Source organism: Kryptolebias marmoratus, linkage group LG7 (assembly GCF_001649575.2).
Source record: "Kryptolebias marmoratus isolate JLee-2015 linkage group LG7, ASM164957v2, whole genome shotgun sequence".
Classification (NCBI taxonomy): domain Eukaryota; kingdom Metazoa; phylum Chordata; class Actinopteri; order Cyprinodontiformes; family Rivulidae; genus Kryptolebias; species Kryptolebias marmoratus.
The window spans coordinates 10795744-10815735 of record NC_051436.1 but is presented as its reverse complement, the minus strand read 5'-3'; the positions used below and the strand labels follow the sequence as shown (position 1 = coordinate 10815735).

Below are 19992 nucleotides of genomic sequence, written 5' to 3'. Positions count from 1 at the left end.
CGAGGAGACACACCCGGAGCTCCCAGCGACAGGTGGAGTTGACACAGGTCCCTGTTTGGAAGCCAAACACACAACAGGAGGAGGAAACACAGGTGGGGGTTACTGCAGGGAACACACCTGAGAAGTGACCTGGAGGACAGGGAAGGAGAAACACACAACGTTTCGTTTTGTTGCTGCTTCTAAACAAAAAAACAACAACAACAAAAAAAAAAACTATTTGCTGTGAGTGAGAAACCCGGAAGTGGTGAGGAGGGTGATGCAGGAGGGGGTGGGACCTTCTGAGAGAGTGTGTGTGTGTGTGAGAGAGAGTACTGAGCCCTGGGAGGTCCACATCCGACACCCTCACACATCCTGCCTTTAATTCAACTTAACTCGTATTTATCCCTAAAAGGACATTTTTGTTTGTTTTATTCTCGAAGAAGAAGAAGAAAACTCCGCGCCGGGACTCTTTGTTTCTGCAGCATCATCCCAGCGGAAGCAGAAACCACATCTCTCTCTCTTTTTTTCTTCTTTTTTAAATTATTTCACCGACTAAGATGGCAACCAGGCTTCAGACGACCTCTGCCTGCGTCCACGGGTGCTGACAAGCCGCGACACAGACGGAGGACAGGAGGGAGAGGAAAGCGGCCCGAGTCCGGACTACTTTTCTCGGAGGAGGAGCACAAAATTAAAAAAAAAAAGTTTTGTCGGACAGCCATGAGCCCAGCCGCCGAGGTGGAGGGCTGAAAAGAACATTAATTTTATACCCAGTCCTGGTCCGGTTTAAGTGAGGACCCGGATCCACCCAGGAGTGTTTATTTTTTATTTTTATTTTTTGGTGAGGGACTGAAGGCAGAGAGGGATGACGGTGAAGCTGGACTTCGAGGAGTGTTTGAAGGACTCTCCGCGCTTCAGGTAAGAGCCTCACCTGCTGCTCGTTACCCCTGATGATGATGATGATGATGATGATGATAATGATGATGATGATGAAGGGGGGGGCATGACCTTTAACACCTTCGAGGTTTAGCCTCAGGAGGAAACAAGCAGGATCTTTCTGCTGAATAATCTGAAAAAAAGCCTGAAAAGAAACACTCAAACAGGTGTTATTTTCAGTCAGTCTGAGCTCGAAATAAAACCAACAAAAAACTCTCCTTAAATGTGCTCCAAGGTGAGCAGATAGTATCTTACCTGTCGTGGATGGCCCGTCGTCAAACGCCCTCGCTTTGGGCAGGAAGAGTTTTGTTTCCTCGACCGGAGCGACGAGCTAGTGGCTAGTCGGACGCCCGCCGCCTTTGAGCAACTGCGCTTTCGAAACGCTTCGCGCGAACGCTGTTTCTCGCAGGCTTTTGCGCCGGTTTTCGCGTTGGACGTCGGGTGCGCTACGGCTAGCTGCCACAGCTAGCTGCCACTGCCGCGGTTGTTGTTGGTTTTTTTTGCTCTTTTCAAAGCAGATGGCCGTGTGACATGAAACCCGTTGGGATGTAATGGTTAATCGACATGAACCACTTTGATTTGTTCCGAGGCGTCATCAATCCACCGTGGCCTCCGCTCTGACTAGCCGTTAGCTCCTCAGTCTGGTCAAAATGAAGCTGCAGACTGAGGTCGCTCAGGGAGCTGTCCCTTGTAGGTAAAATTTGGAAGCAGAGTTCAAAGCCAAGTTGAGATGAGCAGATTTAAAGGGTCGTTTGGACCTTCTGGTACTTCTACGCCAAGATGGTTCCTGATGGTACTTTTCCAGCCTCTTTCCAAAACAACACCTCTCAGGAACTAAAAAAGAAAACGAGAACACCCTGCATAACAGCTTGTGTTCCTGCCTTCGCACCTTATTTTGAAAGGATTATAAGGTCGAAGGTACGGTTACGGGTGAGCTTAGATTTCCAGGGAACTACAGGCATCAACCGCCGGTTCTCCTGCATGTTTTAGACGCGTTTTCGCTTTAAATCGAACGACTCGTGGACGTGCTGCTGGAGAACGGAGGATGATTTGGCGAGGAGGTGATTAAACCGTTTGAATCAGGTGTGTTGGAGCAGGAAAGCCTGAAACCTTCCAGGACAAGCAAGGCCCAGAGTCCTGGATTTGGTCATTTCCGACGGAAATGGAAGAAAACCGAGAGCGGCGGCGGCACACGTCTCTGCGCCCGAAGCCTCTGCTTGGTTAGAGGGTGGACACGGCCGCGCTTCAGGCAGGAAGCCGGTTCAGGCGGCTCGTTGTCGCGTAGATAATTCGCCCTCCTCGAGCGAAGGAGGAAAGGAGCTCACCGTGGCAGGCGCACGAGTCGCTCCCAGAGGCTGGCAGGAGGACGGGACGGGGGTTGAACATTAGATGTTTGCCCGTCCCGAGTTGGACGTTAATTGTTCGTGACCTCCCCCCCACCCAACCCAACCCAACCCCCGCCTTTAAGGCCGTTTAAAGAAGTTGGCAACGATTGCTTTTCTTTCAACATCAGCATCTGGTGTAATCTAAAAGGAAGTGTCGCCGAGCTGATTCTGCAAACGGCTCCGGGCCCTGGGTGTAACCCCCACATGCAGAGTCTCTGGCACCGCGGCTGAGTCACACCGCCCGGCGTCCTCCCACCCCTCCCTCCCAGCTGATTTTATGTCCTCCGGCGTCTTCGTCCTCATGAGGCGGAAAGTTTGAGTCGCCGTGGAGAGAGAGAGAGAGAGAGGACCGACTCTGGGCTCTGAAAGCTGCCAATTAAATGGATCAAAGTACAAACTGATGGTGTTGGGGGGGTGGGGGTATAAGAAGCTGTTGTGACAGCTTTGGTCAACCGCTCAGAGGTGCTGCCTCTCGTTGCTAGGTAACAATGCGGCGAGAGGGCAAGCAGGAAGTGAGGCGAGATGTGCCGAGGTGATCAACAGGAGACAGGAAGTGTGTGTGTGTGTGTGTTTTCTGCGGGGAGAGCCATGGGCGGAAACTCGACTTTGGCGCCTCACTCTCGACTCGTTACGATCGAGGAAGGCTCGTCAGCTGAACGAAGGTTTCGGCCATGTCCACCGGGACCTGCCGTTCCCTGGCGCTTCAAGAAGGACGTGACCTCAGACCCTTAAATCGGGGCCTCCACGCGCCGACGAACAAGCAGGCTACTGTCTACCGCGGCCTCCTCTTCCTCACTCAGTCTTCTCTCTCTCTCTGTGTGTTTCTGTCTGTACCGGCGGTGGAAGGGAGCGGAAACCACATGGCTGAGCTGCTGCTACGAGATGAGACTGACTGAAAACCCCTGAAACTCGCCCCACGCAGGAGTCCTGACACCTGTCACTAATGCTTAATAAGCACTCAGAAACACAAATAACCCTCCCGCTGCCCTTGAGTCGAAATGAGGCCTCGGTTTGAAACCCGAAGACAGCAGGACGGGTTAACGAGCCGAGGCCTATGCCCAAAACTTTTTCCTTTTCTGCCTTCTAAAAAAAAAAACAAAACACCGACCGAATCGCCCCGAGGCCCGCAGTGACGGCTGCCCTTCAGCCGGCGTGAGAGCAGAGCGTGCCGCGCTTCCGGCCGTTTTCTAACATGACGAGAACGGTGGAGTCAGAGGATGAGAGCTGATGTTCGTTTTACTCGAAAACGAAAAAAAACAAACAAACTTAAAAGCTTAAATTAGAGAACTGAAAGCTGATATTACGACGCTTTTTTACAGTTGCTAATCTTTCATTTTTCTTCTCTTTCTTCTCTGATTAAATCATATATTCGTGAGAACTCGCAGTTTATTTTTCCCCCTCTGGTTCTTTATAACCTGCTTTCGGCTCGTTCAGGAGACGAGCTTCTGGTTTCAGAATATTTCACATTATTCACAAGACCCCCCCCCCCATAGAAATACGACAAGATCTCAGTTCCTTCAGAAACACATCAGCTGCAGCCATTTGCTGCTTTTAGCTGTCATTCTGCTGTTTTTATCCTTTGGCTTGCATTTTGACACATTTAGCTTTCGGCTAGTGTCTTACTTACTTATTTTTAGCTCGTGTTTTACTATTTTTAGCTATTCTTTTGCTGCTTTTTGCTCTTAGCTACTGTTCTTCTTTTAACTTTTAGCTAGTTTTTTGCTACTTTTAGAGTTTAGCTAATGTTTTACAACTTTTAGCTATTAGCTCCCGTGCTGTTTTTAACTTTTAGCTTGTTTTTTTACTACTTTCAGCTTGTGTTTTACTATGATTAGCTATTCTTTTGCTGTTTTTCCTTTTAGCTACTGTTATATTTTTAAATTTTAGCTTGTTCTTTGCTACTTTCAGCTCATGTTTAACTATTTTTAGTCAGTCTTTTGCTCCTTTTTGCTATTAGCTACTGCAGTAGTTTTAACTTTTAGCTAGTTATTTTTTCTACTTTTAGCTTGTTTTACTATTTTTACCTAGTTTTTTGCTACTTTTTGCTTTCAGCTAGTTTTTTGCTACTTTTAGCTAGCCTTTGGCTATATGTAGCTTCTAGCTGGCCTTTTGCAGTTTGTAGCTTTCAGCAAGCATTTTGCTCCTTTTTAGCTAATGTTTTGCTTTCTCTTAGCTTAAGAACTCAATTTTAGCTTCCTCAGCAAACATCAGCGGTCCTTTAGCTCTCCGTTTCTCTTGTTTTAGCTGCTTTTAACAAAACCATCAAAGTTGTAATTCCTGGATGAAGGATTTCACCAAACCAGGGTTTCCTCCCTCGTTTGAACCTCTAAAGTCTGTAACGGATCAATAAACGAAGTAAAAACTGAGGGTTGAAGTTGTTCCTTATGAATCGTTTCTGTGCTCCTCAGAGCGGACATCGAGGTGGTCCAGAGCGATGTGATCGAACTGGAGACCCGGCTGGACAAGGTGAGGCTGCACACACACACACACACACACACACACACACTTGCAGTGAAGTGAGAGGCAGACGTTGGTCGTTGAGGGCACATTTACCTGAACCGAGCAGGAAGTAGCTGCTGGCGCTGCTTCCTCATCACATTGTCTCCTCCCGATGAGAGAACTTCACTTTGTTCTGCTTCGGTCACATGACCTCTCTTTATTTTATTTTATTTTTTAAATTTTTTTACATGTTTTCCCCAGACGCACGCCTGTGATCGTAAACAGGTTACAGTTTCACCCCGTGCGCCCGTCGCCGCTCACGTCAATTTCTGTTCCCTGGCGCTGCCCAGTGGATGACAGCGTCACACGAGCGCTCTCTTTGTGACTCCGGATTTCAGGTTTTGTGCATTTCGCCGAAGAAGCGGAGCGTGAGACAAGTGGGCGATTTATGTTGTGTGCAGCAGGAGAGAAAAGTGGGCCAGCTGGGTTCAGGTCTGCAGATGAATTTTCAGCTTAATGTCAAAGAAACAAACGAAACAAAAGCTCTTTTCTATTTTTTTTGGACGAGATTAGGTTTCGTTTCTTTTCCTCTTATCGCCCTTTTTCTGTTTTCCGTGAAACACGACTGATCTGCGCAGATAAAACGTCCATTTTGGCTGAAGCTCTTCGCCTTGGAAGACATGAAGATGTGTTTGTGAGGGGAAAAAAAACTACCTGCTGTCGTAGAAAGTTCCAATATTTTTCAAACACTTGATAAACGTAATAACCTGCAGAAAACTTAAAATAAAGGTGCACAGGCATAAAAAAATCAAATAAAGGACCTGAAAACCTCCCTCATATTTCAGAATTGAGACTGTTCTGCAGCTGTAAACCGACTGTAAGGTTCAGTGAAACCAGTTGAACTTCCTTAAACCGGGCTGACGCCATGTTTTTCGTCACACCGTTCGGGTCGTTACGCAACTTGACGCGCCGTAGCACGAAAACCACATTAGTGGCTTGTTTGAAATGTTAATAGCATTCGCCGAAATGTCAGCCGAGAGCTGCGTCCCAAATGAAAGTCAGCCGTAAATGTCACGCCTGCAGTGACAAAATGTTAAAGTAAAAATCGCTGGGTTTCAGTGGAGCTGTAACGTTGAAAATGTGCATTTGTTCAGCTCTGCTGGGAAGTTCTGGCTCTTCCAGAAATTAGCCAGTCGGAAGATGGCAGCCCTTAAGGGACAGGAGCTAAAATGGCTTGTTTTAGGCAGTGGTTTAATTAGAGGGGCCGCGTAAAAAGCCTGTATAACATAAACAAGAGGTTGTTTTATTCAGCAGTTTATTGTGTGCCTTCTTTAGTAGTCCATAGATACACACAGATACAGTTCTTCATAATAGGAGCTCTTCAAATGGTCTTCTTTGAGTTGAGCTGTTCACCCTGAAAGTGTGGAAGACCTTGGTAAACATCACATGTTCAGAGCAGAAACAGGACTTTTCTGTGATGTAAACAAACAGAGGTGGAGCTGCAAAGTTATTTATAGGGGAGAAGATGTGCAGTTTTCGCTGAACAGTTACTGCTGTGGTCCAAAATGATTATCGCGACATCCAGCCATTCATTTTCTGTGAACACTTTATCTCGATCAGGGTTGCAGTTCATACTGAAACATGACAGTGGCACAGGAAACAGTGCCAAGTGAGTCTAGTCAGTTAGAAATCCGTCACACCACAATTAACTGGGTCTGCTAATGTTAGCTACAACAGCTATCACTGTTAGTTTGTTAATGTTAGCTACAGTTGCTAGCAGTATTTGCTAGTGTTAGCTACAACTGCTATCAGTGTTATATTAGTTTCCTAATCTTGGCAACTGTTATTGTGCAAGAATAAGGAATAACTGGGACACTGGATTGTTTTAAACCGTGTTTTAGTTCCTAATATTTAATTTTTTATTTGTGATAAAAACAGTGGGATTGCACACACCCACATCATCAGGATGTTTCCTGCAGGTCTTAAGCTGTCCACGTGTGCCAGAGAGTGTTCAGCTTCTACTCTGTTTTCCTGTGTCTGTGTCTGTTAGCTTGTGAAACAATGCCAGGCCATGCTGGACGCAGGCAGAGCCTACTGCCAGACCAGCAAGAACTTCGTCAACAGCGTCCGGGAGCTGGGCCACCAGAGCTCCGGGGACGTGATGGTAGAGGTGAGGAACCACTTTAAAGTAAAACTCATCAGAATCGTGAATTATATGTGTAGTTTCATGAAACACAGCAAAGCAATAATTCAGATCTTTTGAAGAAGCGTCCTAAAGAAAAAAAAATGGAAACAATTATTATCTCACTTGAGTGACCTCCATTCGAAGACGGTTTCATTCTGACCACACTAACAAGCTAACGGCTTGGAAACAGCCCCACTCTAAAGATATCCTTGCAGTTAATGAGGATATTATTTTATAAACCCTTACATTGCTGTCAGTTTGTGCTGGCAAGTCAAAACGAGAAGTTTTTCAGTATTGAGTTACGTTCAAATTCGTCTCAAACGCTTCAGAAATTATCCACAGTTTGTTGAAATTTGGCGATTTCTCACCTGGCGACAAGCTAGTTTCGTTTAGGAGGGCGCCGGTGTGGAAAACTCGAGTTTTAGCGGTCCGGAGTGACATCATCGGGGATTTCCAGTTGTTTGTTTAAGAAGGGGAATCCCCAAGCTTCACAACGAGGCCAAACATTATACGAAGGGATTTCCTGTTTGAGACTGGAGCTGTTGTAAACGGTCCACTTTTAGTCCTAGCACCTCTTAGGCTAACCGTTAGCTCATTAGCTCGTTAGCTCGATCCAAACTGAGGTCACTCAAAGCAGGTAAGATATTAATTGTTTCTAACCTTTTCATAGAACCCCACTTCAAAAAAACTCTTAAAATCCAACAAACTGTAGAGCCTAATTTGGGTATTTTTTAATTTTTTATTTTTGCTCTGCAGGAATGCTTGGACAAATTCTCCAAAAAGCTGTCCGTCATACTGGATGCCCACGGGGTGAGTAATGGCTCTATTCCAGCCGTGATGTTTATCAGCCGCAGCACGCGGTCGGACGAGGCCGCGACGGCGGCGGCGCGGCGCCAACCGCGGAGGACTTCACGTTTGTCCCCGTCTCCTTTCAGGAAGTGATCGAGACCACGCAGAAGGCGGTGAAGCTGAAGCTGCAGACGTTCGTGAAGGAGTGAGCGAACTGCGTCGCCCTTGTTGTGTTTTGTTTGTAATCTAATCTAATCCTCCTGGATTTTGGTGCTTCTTACCCAACATCAGCGGTGGAGTTGATGCAACGTTTTCAGACTGTGACACGCCCCAGATTGTCTCTGAAAGCATCGACACTCCTCCAGAGTTTGCATCACATTTTTGTTCCTGCTGGTTTAAATACTTGAGAAAATTAGATAAGATGTGCAGCTGCAGGCTCCCAGTCCTTAAATACAGTTTTACCTTCTGAACTCACGGGTTTCTACTTTACAGAGAATTTATTCTTTTCATCCGTCAGGCTTTAATCGATTGGAGTCTTTATTACCGCAAAGTTTTATTTTAAAAACTGAAGATAAATAAGCGCAGTCCGAATGTAGAGATAAGGATGCCAGCGTGTCAGATTGTGACATTATGTCTCAAATTAGTTTCGAACAGACAAATGGCTGCAGCTCGTGTTTCTCGCTTCCTTACAGCAGCCCTAACGAGGCAGGCAGACAGAAACTCAGAATAGAAACGGACGGTCACGCCGAAAACTGCAAATAACGCCCAAAACGCCGTAATCGTGACACGTGTCAGCTGTTCTGCGCCGGCAGTGCTTCGTGGAGGCGGCATGACAACCCGTCACTTCCTGTTTTGAGGAGAAATCCTTTGCTCGGATACAGTGGGGGTCAATGGGAGTTTTGGACACGTGCTCCGAGCTCTGAGGGGGACTTGAGGGGAAAAAAGAAGACAGAAAAAGCCGACAGTTTGACGAATGAGCTGTATAAAAAGTGTAAAGATTGCGGGAATCAGAAAAGCTTTGGAGAGTTTACTCGGCTCAAAGGTTGGTGTTTTGACACCGTCACGTTGCAAGTTGAGCAACCTGTGGTTAAAATCTCCAAAAGGAAATCAGAAAACCTAAGCCGTGACTGTGTCGAAGCCCTTAAAGGTGCCAAAATAGCGGTTCAGGCGTGGGAAATCCCAATTCTCTGTGACCCGTTCGAACATAGAGTGATGTCTCTGAGGTGAAGCGCGTCTGAGCTGCGGAGCTCCAAAGGGGGGCTGGGTTCGTACGACGTGTCGCCAATGTGAGGGTCAAAGCCGTGGGAGGAGTTTCAAATCGAAAGTTGTGACGTAAAATTACGGAACGGTAATAAGATAGCTTCGAAAATACCAATCATTTAGGAAAAATCACTCAAATCTGTGAGTAAATAATCCAGAAAAGAGGACCAAACTGTTTAAGAGCAACCAGCCATTTTCTCTTCAGGATCAAATCTTAAAAAACGTGAAGTTTTACAAGTAAGAGCCGATTAAATCTGACCGCGTTCTCCCCGCTGCTTGCCCCGCCGCCTCACAGAGACGTGCGCCGCTTCAAGGACGTCCGCAAGGAGTTCGAGCGCAGCAGCGAGTCCCTGGAGACGGCGCTGTCCAGGAACGCCCAGGCGCCACGAGGGAAGCTGCACGAGGTGGAGGAGGCGACCAACGCGCTGCTCAACGCCCGCAAAGCCTTCCGGTCAGGGGCTCTGGACTACGTTCTGGAGGTGAGGAAAACCAAAGAATCAAAACACAAACAGTCGTGTTTGTCATCGTTCGGTCTTTTCGGGTTTAAATCGGGCTTCTTTTGCATTTAGCTTCATTAAAGTTCTGACGAGAGTCATAATAAACAGCATCTAAGTGCAGCTGCGCTCACAGGCGCCTGGTGATTGGACCAACCGGAGCACCTGGTCCTTAAGTTTCTGAAGTAGGGGTGCAAATGTACTGTTGTCACTCCCAGCAACAAAACAAAAACTTTAGAAACTAACTAACTGCCTCATTCTTCACCCTCTCTCCTTGGGCTTTCAGGTGGTTCGGTCCAACTTAGCAGAGCGCCGCTAGCTGCTAAGCTGTAAAAGAAAGCTAAAGTATTTTTTTAAGCGTTAAAACTGTTTCTACATCGTTTCTGAGTACAAATCAGCCAGAACAGAGTCAAAACTTTGAGCCTAAGATACCAACAATTCATAAAAAAGTGGGAAATATTCCTTTTCTGCTGCTCTTAAACTGTCTGCAGCTTTCTAACGTAGCCACGGACGGGGTTATTAACGCATGTCGGGGGGCTCCTCTGCAGCCGTGCGGCCGGTCAGTGAGTTTGTTTTGGTGGCAAACAAACCTCAGCTTCCTCTTCTTTCAGATTAACGTCATCGAGGCCAAGAAGAAGACAGACATCCTGAAGGCAGTGAGTTCACAGCAGACTTCTTATGACCTTTTCATATAAATCCTTGTATTCATGTGGTCCGGTTCTCTGAAATGTTCCCACCTCGTGGCGTCCGTATCTGCTGAGGACCAGAGGATAAACCCGGTTTCTTGTCTCCTGTCAGATGTTGTCTCTGATGGAGGCCCAGGCCCAGTTCTTCCACCAAGGCCACCAGTCTCTGTCAGAGCTGGACGACTACCGGCAGAATCTAAACGAAGAGGTAAATATTTCCTCTGCGTTAAGCTCGGTGTCTTGGTGCCGTCGCTTGAGGCGGCTCTGAAACAAAAGCAGTTTGTCTTCAACGTGTTTAATATTCTGAAAAATGGTTTTCAGATGTGGGCTGTTCTGCTGTTTTTAGTCAAGAAAAGACGGGAAACTAAACCTACTTTTGCTTCTGTTGTGTGTCCCGCATCAAAATACTTGAACCACACCAGTTCTTTGAATCAAATAATTCCAAAGTTTGTTTATTTGATATGAAAGTTAGATTTGTTGTAGTTTTGGGTTTTGGTAAGAAGCATCAAGAAGAATACCCCGAACCTACAGTCCGCCTGTTTTTACGTTAAACTTGGACAAGTCCCGTTAAACTTCCATAATTACAGTCAAAAACAAAAAAAAACCTAATGAGATAAGCTCTGATAAGGTCTTTAAAACCCAAATTACACAGTTTCCTAAAACCTAATTTTACAAACAAACTGCTAAAATCCAATAAAGTTAAATTTTTAGATTAATTTTGAGAGTGTTTTGTAAAAATGTTTGTTTTCTAAGCCTCAAACCAATAAAAACACTCTGGTTGGTGGAAATCCACCAATATTTAAAAGTAAAAAAGACATTTTTTTTCCTTTTATACCAAAACATTATTTTACATACTTTAATAAAATTTGTTTCATGTCGACCTTTCGTTGACAGAACAAAGAAATATGGGATTCAAGAAATCTGTTAAAAAGGTTAATATTTATCCACCATTTTATGTTTTACTGTTGGTTTAAAAACAAGTCAGTTCTAGCGCCTTTCTTTTATCAGGTAAGCGTCTTGTGCTAGCTGTCTGTAAAACGGCACCAAAAGTTTAGGTAATTTGCATACGGCTCCTTGTGCACGGCGAGTCATTCGTACGAGTCATTATTTCTGATGCACTTTTAACGGATCGGGATTGTCGGCGCAGATAATGATCCGTCGGCGCGCTTGGCATGAAGAGAAAGAGAAACTTGAGAGTTTATCGACCTCCTCCCGACGGAGAAACTGGTTTGGTTGCGTCTCATATTACATCATGGAGGATCTGGACCCGAGCCAGGGTGCTTTCAGCAAAACGTTCTCCTTCAGAATCCGTCCAGATTGTTGTTTTTTTTTTTTGTAGGAACCAGGAAAATCCAGAACCTTCTGCGCTTTAATTCAACTTAACTTCTCATTTAAAACAACACTTCCAGGCAGATTCTGTTGTTGAACCTGTTCCACCCAAAATAAAAGGTTCTTAAAGGTTTCAGTTAGTAGAACAATTATTAGATGATTTCTGTTGGTGTCGTTAGAATGTGCTTTCAGACCAGAGATTGTCTGATTGATTCCAGGACTTTTACCCGTTTGTCCTTCAACCAGTGGAGTGTCCCAGCGGTGCGTTCAGGGGACGTTGTCCTGCTGGACGGAGCCTCAGATCTCTGGAAGACTCCAGACAAGATCCTCTCCGTGTCTCTGCACTTTGCTCCATCTTTACTTTAACTCTGACCAGTTTCTAAGTTGCTGCTGATTTTTAAAAAAAAAAGCCTCCCCACAGCATAATGCTGCCACCGCCGTGCTTCACTGTAGGGATGATAAGAGATGGTAGACATGTTGTCGTCTTTGATGGCCTAAAAGTTTGAGTTTGGCTCCAAATTCCAACCAGGCCTACATTTTGGTCTTTAACCGATAGTTTCTTGACTCCACTCCTCCATGGAGCTCGGCTCTGTCTTACAGCGCTCCTACAGACCCTCCCGCCTCTTCGATCTTCGATGTGTCTCTGATTAACGCCCTTCACACCCGGTCGACCCCTGTCTTGGCAGGTTAGCCGTGGCGGCATCATTTTTCCGTTTCCTGCTAAAGTGGATTTAAGGCAGCTCTGCCGGACGTTCAGGATCCGGGGATACGTTTCTCCTAACCCAGCCCCGATCTGTACCTCTCCACAACTCTGCCTCCAGCTCGTGTGTGTGTGGGGTGGGGGTGGGGGGGTGGGGGGGAGTCCCCCGGTCTTTGAGATGTCTCTCGCTTGGTGGTAGGCCTCGACACGTAAAGGTGTCGCAGCTGACGCTGACTCTGGGGGCCGTCAGAACAGCTTCGGATCGTTTCCTCACGGGTCGATCTTATTTAACCGATCATGAGGCTTCTGAAGGTGACGGATGGGGCTTTAAAAGCAAAGAGAGTGAATACCTATGCACATAGCACTTTTCAGTTTCAGATATATATTTAAATCACTTTAAACTATTTTTATACCCTATTTGATTTCATTAATCCGAAGTATTTTTGTAGAATTATTGAAAATTCAATGAAATTCTAGGTTGTCAGGCGAGAGTACTTGTGCAGCCCAGTCTGTATCTGGGGTTTAGTCTCAAGCTGACGTCACGCTTTCATCGTGACAGGAAAAAGTGAGCAACAACAGGAAATATTTCAGGTCTGTGTGTGTGTTTGTTGCATCTCTGTTTCTGCGGAAACTGTGGAAGAAAAAAAAAAAAAAAGAAAAAAACAACCTCCTGCCCCGTCAACTTTAGGTGTTTTTAAATCGCAAGAACCTAAAATGAGGAACAAATTGTAAAAACGTTCACTTGCTTTAACTGAAGCGGCGTGCCTCTTCCTGCCTCGCCAGTTGGACAGGAAACAGAATTAGCAGAAGAAACGGAGATTGAGAGATCTGGATGCAACCAAGTTTGCAAACGGTTCACAGGGGGCGCGTCGCTGTTGGAGTTTGGATCGTAAAAAACAAACCAAAAAAAGAACCAGAAGCTCAGCGTTTTCCAATTCCTGTTTCCAGAACAGCATCCAGGAGGGACGACCCGGTGTTTGAGACGGAAATAAAGAGGAAACGTCGTGCTTTGATTGCAAACGAATTAAAATCCTGCAGATGGGAGGAAGAACGGGAAACAAACCGTGCAAAATCTCTCAGAAAGATCCGAATCTGTGTTTCTTTCATTTTCTATGCAGACTCAGAGCTTCTGTTTCAAAACACAACGTTTCGGTCTTTGTTCTTTTTGTATGAATGCATCCCTGTCAACATTATCTAGATTTAAACTCATAAACCTCTCCTCGTGTTCTTTGATGCACCCAGTAAAGTGGATTAAAGGAACGTCTGTGCTGGTAAAACGTCTCAGAGAGCGGATTGTGTGACGAGTAAAAAGCCTTCTACTGTTACGTTTATTACCATCGGGGCTCCCATTAAGACACGATCAACGAGGCGGGACGCCAAGATGGCCGTCACTTTTCAAGTTTGAACTGCACATAGATTATAAATACAGATGTGGTGGAAAATATACCAAAATTCATTTTCTACGGCCACAAACTCAACTCCTTAATTTAAAAAGAATAAAAATTAGCCAGCAAAACTGAGACACAGACAACCTAATGAGGCACTTTTTGAAACCATTCATGCTCTGTCATTTAATCATATATATATATATATATATATATATATATATATATATATGGACATATTTATACTGTGGACTTTTTCTCGTGTTTTCAGCACACCCAGTTCGTCCTAAACGCTGCCCGGGACAAGAGGGACATGGAGCAAAGACACGCAGCGATCAAGAAAAAGGTAACACGGCTGGAGGGGTTGTATGGTGGAACAATTACGAAACAATAAATAAATAATAAAGGCCGGTTCTGTAAGACATGCGCCTGTTCGAGGAGACTGTTGGCTAAACAAGCAGAAGTTAATCAGCTGGCCAGAAGGAAAAATCTGTCTTAAAACAAAACAAAATGTATTTGTACACCTTTTGGACATGGGGGGGGATGTTGTTCAGATCCACTATAATCAACAAACAAGCATGAATTACTTTCATGTCAGTCTTATGAGGACAAACGACGTTGATGATGTGTTCTGAGTCTGACTTGTTGTATCCCAGCAGCATTTATTTGCTCAGCATCGGGACTTTCTCTGTTCTTAATTTTTTTATTTAATGAACACAATCCAGTGAGTGAATTACAGGTTGTCAATAAGACTCACTCGCAGCTCCTCTGAGACGTCCTCATTAGGGTGACGGAGCCGTTTTTATATATTTATATGAGTTCCCAGGTGGCTTCGGGTCATATTCTTACAGTGATACGGCTCTTCGGTTATGACTGGTGGCGTTTTTTTCTTTCTCGCTGATGAGCTTGTTTTAGCTTGTTAGGTTAGACGGGTTCTGCTGCTTAAAAGTGTCTCATCCCTGGTAAAAGAAACGGGATGTCATAAATTAAAAAAAACACAACAAGCTGGGTATTTCTGGCTTCTTTAGCCTTTTGCCTTGACATTAGACACAACTGCATTTAATTTTTTTCTGCATCGTTTTTGAGCAGCTAATTATTCAGCTTACAAAAAAAAAACATCTTCGCCCTCTGTTGTGAATTGACGCTGAGTTGAAGTTGAGACAGATTACCAATGTTGCGCCGGTAATTTGAGTGCTCTGCTTCTCTTTAACGTCATAAAGGACATGTCCTACGATGACTCCATTATGGATTTTAACGCGGACGCTGCTAACGGGATTGCAATGGAGGGTTACCTCTACAAGAGGGCCAGCAACGCCTTTAAAACCTGGAGCAGGTACATCGTTTTGCTAATTCTTCGTATTGAACGGCTGCATTTTGCTCCGTAAGCCTCACACACAGATGATCATCCTCTGTTTTTATTTATTTATTTATTTTTTTCTCCACTTTAGACGCTGGTTTTCAATTCAGAAAAATCAGCTGGTGTATCAGAAGAAATTCAAGGTAAATTTACAGAAGCCGTGCCGTTTGTGTTGAGCCCAGAGCTCCGTATAAAGCACGAACAGCGCTAACTCTCTGCTCTTCCTGTCCGTGACGCATCCAGGAGCAGCCCACCGTTGTGGTCGAGGACTTGCGTCTGTGCACAGTCAAGCCCAGCGCCGAGAACGAGAGGCGATTCTGCTTTGAAGTGGTGTCTCCGTCGAAGTGAGTTTTGCGTGGGCGGCCAGGTCCCATGCCGTCATTGTGCGTGCGTGCGTTTGAGACGCGCTCGCCGGTCGTCGTCAGGGTCGACGTGTCCCTGCGAGCGGGGGGGGTGGGGTTGAGAATTCGCCTGTGACCTTTGTTTGTGTGTGTGTTCGGACAGGTCTTGTTTGTTGCAGGCGGACTCGGAGAGGCAGCAGCAGGCGTGGATCAGCGCCGTCCAAAACAGCATCGCCTCGGCCTTTCAGGAGCGCAGAGAGGACACACACAGCCCGGTGAGGACACGCACACACACACACACACAATTCATCTTTACCGTCCGAGTTTACATTTTTCAGGCTGCAACGCAAAGGAAGTTCTGCAACTTTCCCCTAATGCCTCTGTGCTTGCGTCACCAGAGACAGCGCTGCAGTTCGGTGTCGACGAGCAGCTCGGGCGGAGGGGCTGCCGATCAGGAGAACGAGGGGTGCAAGGCGCTGGACGAGATCCAGACGATCCCGGGGAACAGGCAGTGCTGCGACTGCGGAGAGCCCAGCCCCGAGTGGGCCTCCATCAACCTGGGCATCACGCTGTGCATCGTCTGCTCGGGAATTCACAGGTAGGACTTGAACCATTTAGCGCCTTATTCCAGTCCAGCGGCTTCATGAGTCATCGCCGCAGCATTCCTAACCACAGCTGATGTCGTACGTAGTGTAGACATGTTTCCTGGAGCTCAGACTTGGTTTATCGACCTGATCTGAAGCCACAACCCTGGCATGTGTCCTCACATACCAAAGATCCCTGATTGTTGGGTTCAAGGCTGAAGACGGTCCTCACTTAGATAGCTGGACGAGTACACACACACCTACACACACACACACAGTTCTTGGCTTGACTCCCGTGTCGTAATGGTTTCCATGTCCTGACAGGAGTCTGGGAGTACATTTCTCCAAAGTGCGTTCGCTGACTCTCGACTCCTGGGAGCCAGAGCTCATTAAGGTAATTTAATCCTTTAAGTTATGCAAGGAATCTTTCTCTAAAAATCATTTGGCGCAGATACAAATTCGCTTGTTTTTTTGTTTTTCCCCTTTTTTGTTTCTTGCTTCTCCTAGTTAATGTGCGAGTTGGGAAACTCGGTGATCAACAGGATCTATGAGGCTCGGATTGAGGAGATCACCATCAAGAAGCCCCACCCAACCAGTCCCAGGTACAGAAACCGTTAATGTGTGTGACCTCGTACGGTAAAGGACAGTTCTGATTTTTTTATGACATTTCCTGCCTATGACAAAACAAAACGTTTATATCTTTGTTCAGATACGGTACAATTTGTTTAAATTACTCCCAGTTTTCAGTCATTTTCCTTTAATTAAATAAAAATTTCTCAGCTTGACGTCCCATGGAAAGTTTCTGGAAGTTTACTGGATATTTTCCACCCGTTTGCAGCCCTGTGAATAATCACTGATTCCCAGATCTGCCGTTCAGGGTGAATCTAACGCAGCATTTATCGTACGATTGGCTGTTTCAGCTGCAGCGATTTTTAAAACTCTCCTTAAACAAGGTTTGTTGAAGCTGTAATCCGAGGGCAGATTTTAGGACAATTCAACGGGTTTGCGCTGAAGCGACGGTCCTATCCAGAGGTTTTGCATCTACAGATACAGAAGGCTTGTTTAATGTGAATGTTGTCACTTGAAGCAGCTCTCAGAGGTGCACAGAGCGGTCCCTCCTTCAGATAAAAACACACGAGCCAAAACAATGATAAAAACTAATACCCAGACCTCCAAATGACCTTACAGAAGGACTTCTAGATTGATTAGACGCCTACATACAGGAGGGTTTGACACAGCTGACCCAAATATCTGGTCAGATTGAAGCGCGGACCCTTGCAAACGTGGAAAAATGAATTTTATTACACAAATAAAAAGGTCCAATCTGTCACATATATCTATCCATCCATTTCCTGAGGTCTACTAAAGTCGTCTTCCTGAAATACTAAACTTTAAAACTTTTCAGAAAGGGGAAAAAAAGGAACAAAACCAACTTTTTGTGTATTTGGATCAAAGTTAAAACGATAAAATGCTCAAATATTATTTTTTTTATCTTTTGTTTCTTTAACAGTTGATACTTTATCTGTCATCATTTAGTTTTTCCACCTTTTTAACTTTAAAAAAATGTTTAAATTATTACTAAAAAGTGTCTTTTTAGATTATTCACTTCCACTTTTGTTGGCTTAAAGTGTTTTTCTTCACTTTATCTTGCCTTGTTGAAGTTAGATAGTTTCCTGGGATATTTGCCTAAAATATGTGTCCAAAAAGGAAAATTTTTACACATATTTTTACACATATATATATAAATTTTTTTGTCGGACATGTTGAAGGTTTTACTTTATTTTGGGTGTAGCTTCAGAAACGCGTGAAATTAGCCTGAACCCGCCGTGTTTTCAGTGGAGATATTTTCTGTCCTTTTCGGGGAAGACGTAGCTTCTTGTGTCAGCCCTGAGGTGAGCTCTCTGTGAACGGAAACAGCAGCTTCTTTTTTTTTTTTTTTACGCGCTCTTCGACTTTCTCGTCTCTGTTCTGTGTCGGCTTGCAGAAGACAGGAAGTGTCGCAGGTACTTACAGATACAGACGGTTGACGGGTTATATCCGGACATTTGTCGCGAGGTTGCACACTTTGTACATCCTTTTTTTTTTTTTAACGCGCGGATTATTAACCTGCAAGTGTTTTCTCTGAAAAAAAACTTTTTTTGTATTGAAAAGGGGAAGAATTTGGTTTTTGACGCATGAGAAAGATTCACTTTGAGTTTATTTTACTGCGTGAATTGTTTTATTAAACTGAACTTTGAGGCCTTTTGACGTGGGGACCTGTTACAATCTTACCTGTTGTAGATGGCCTTTTTAATGACCTCAGTTTGGAGAAATAGAGTTTAAATCTAACAGGAGCTAACAGCTAGGGGCGGCAGTGACTCGGGGGGGTAAGGGTTCGTTCTGTAACCGGAGGGTTGCCGGTTCGAGCCCCCCGCTCCATCCGTCTCAGCCGTTGTGTCCTTGGGCAGGACACTTCACCTGCCTCGCCTGCTGGTGGTGGTCAGAGGATCGGTGGGGTTGGTGTAATGGCCGCGTCACTTCTGTCAGTCTGCCCCAGGGCAGCTGTGGCTACAGTGTAGCTCACCACCATCAGTGGATGAATAGATGAATGAATGTAGTGTGAAGCACTTTGGGGTCCTTGGACCAGATAAAGCGCTGTACGTTTAGTCAAAGCGTGGTCACGACTCCAGGGGCTCACTGCCGTCAGTTTCCCATGACACGGTTATTCCCATGAAATTCTACGGTTATTTGAAAGCTAGCTGGAGCATTTCTGGTTAGTGTTTCTGCCAAAAGTAGCCAGGTAATGCAGAAGCAACAGCGACCTTTACAACGTTATTTGGCTTCTGCATTAAAGGTTTGTTAAAGGGCGTTTCCATCTATCTGCTCTGAAATTCTGGGGACTGAAGCTGTTTGATGACGACATCCGTCCGATTTGCAGCGAACTCAGATTAGCAGTTAGTCCAAACCAGGCCACTTCATGCGATTGCTGCTTTGTTTTTTTTTTTAAACCTCCTAGTTTCATAATACGTGGTTATTTTGGCAGAAAAGTTATTCTGTTCCTGCTGCACAAGAAGTGCTGCTGTTTGCATTTGCAAATAACCGTAGGATTCGATGTAAACGGCTCTGAAATTGAAGGTGTGAAGGTTTATAAACCAGCGTTCGCCGGAACGACGGCGGAAATCCACTTTGGTCTCGCCTGCGCTCAGAATAGCCATTACCTCGTCAGTTCGGTTAGATTTAAATTCTATTTCTCTAAACTGAGGTCATACAAAGAGCTGTCTACAACGGGTAAGATATTAACTCTTCGTTATCTTTCTGCAGAAACTCGCTCAAATTAATCCAAACTGTCAGTTTGGATTGATGCTCAGAAGCCAGAGTTTTTGTTCTGGAGCTGAAAGCCGAGCTTCTTCTTGCATCGTCTCATTTTGTGAGAACCCCGCTGCAGTCGGATCCAATCTGTTTCGTTTTTCCTCTCCGTTCCTCAGAGGAGACAAGGAGTCGTGGATTAGATCAAAGTACGTCGAGAAGAAGTTCATCCAAAAGCTGCCGGAGACGGGCGCGAACCCCCTGCTGAGGCGATCCAGCGCCAGGAGGAACAGGGCCACGACGCAGGATCGGAACGTGCAGCGGCCGCCTCTCAAGCCCAAACCCAACCGGGCCACACTGCCTCGGCTCACAGGTAGAACTCACACCGCGCAGCAGGAGCAGGGATGGACGTGCTTCGTCTCGTCGCTCGTTTACTGCACCCGGTTGAACAAACGGACTTCAGGACTTGTTCATCGCGAGATCGTCCCGAAGGTGTTTCTGTCCGGATAAACCACGACTTTCTGTGTCTCTCCTCAGGTCTTAGCCCCAGTGACATTCTCCAAAAAACCAATTCTGGCTTTCCCAAAGGTGAGCTAACACACACACTCAGACACACACAGATGCATCGTCTGATGTGATGAATAAACTACTAACTAACGAAACTTCCCTCAGATGAAGAAGGGGAGGAGGAAGATCTCAGCGGTCTTCACCCGGGGGCGCTGTTGTACCGCTCAGCCGCGCTGCAGAACTTCCCCGTCATGGCCGACGCTCTGGCCCACGGAGCCGACGTCAACTGGATCAACTTGGCCGAGGAGTCGAGCACACCTCTGATCCAGGCCGTCTCAGTGGTGAGCAGAGCCC

At 45.6% G+C, this 19992-nt stretch overlaps 1 protein-coding gene across 1 annotated transcript in view; it reads left to right on the top strand.

Moving 5' to 3' along the window:
* The window catches only part of acap1 (ArfGAP with coiled-coil, ankyrin repeat and PH domains 1), a 24952-nt gene continuing 4960 nt past the window's right edge, over window positions 1–19992 (top strand). Inside the window, exons 1-19 of the mRNA XM_017426255.3 lie at window positions 1–894; window positions 4706–4763; window positions 6787–6906; window positions 7678–7731; window positions 7857–7915; window positions 9266–9449; window positions 10076–10120; window positions 10263–10358; window positions 13836–13910; window positions 14785–14897; window positions 15013–15064; window positions 15165–15265; window positions 15426–15537; window positions 15661–15860; window positions 16171–16240; window positions 16354–16448; window positions 19311–19504; window positions 19669–19719; window positions 19804–19979. Of these exons, the coding sequence (XP_017281744.1) occupies window positions 842–894; window positions 4706–4763; window positions 6787–6906; window positions 7678–7731; window positions 7857–7915; window positions 9266–9449; window positions 10076–10120; window positions 10263–10358; window positions 13836–13910; window positions 14785–14897; window positions 15013–15064; window positions 15165–15265; window positions 15426–15537; window positions 15661–15860; window positions 16171–16240; window positions 16354–16448; window positions 19311–19504; window positions 19669–19719; window positions 19804–19979 (1908 nt within the window). The 5' untranslated portion in view covers window positions 1–841. The remainder of the gene's footprint in view (window positions 895–4705; window positions 4764–6786; window positions 6907–7677; window positions 7732–7856; window positions 7916–9265; window positions 9450–10075; window positions 10121–10262; window positions 10359–13835; window positions 13911–14784; window positions 14898–15012; window positions 15065–15164; window positions 15266–15425; window positions 15538–15660; window positions 15861–16170; window positions 16241–16353; window positions 16449–19310; window positions 19505–19668; window positions 19720–19803; window positions 19980–19992) is intronic.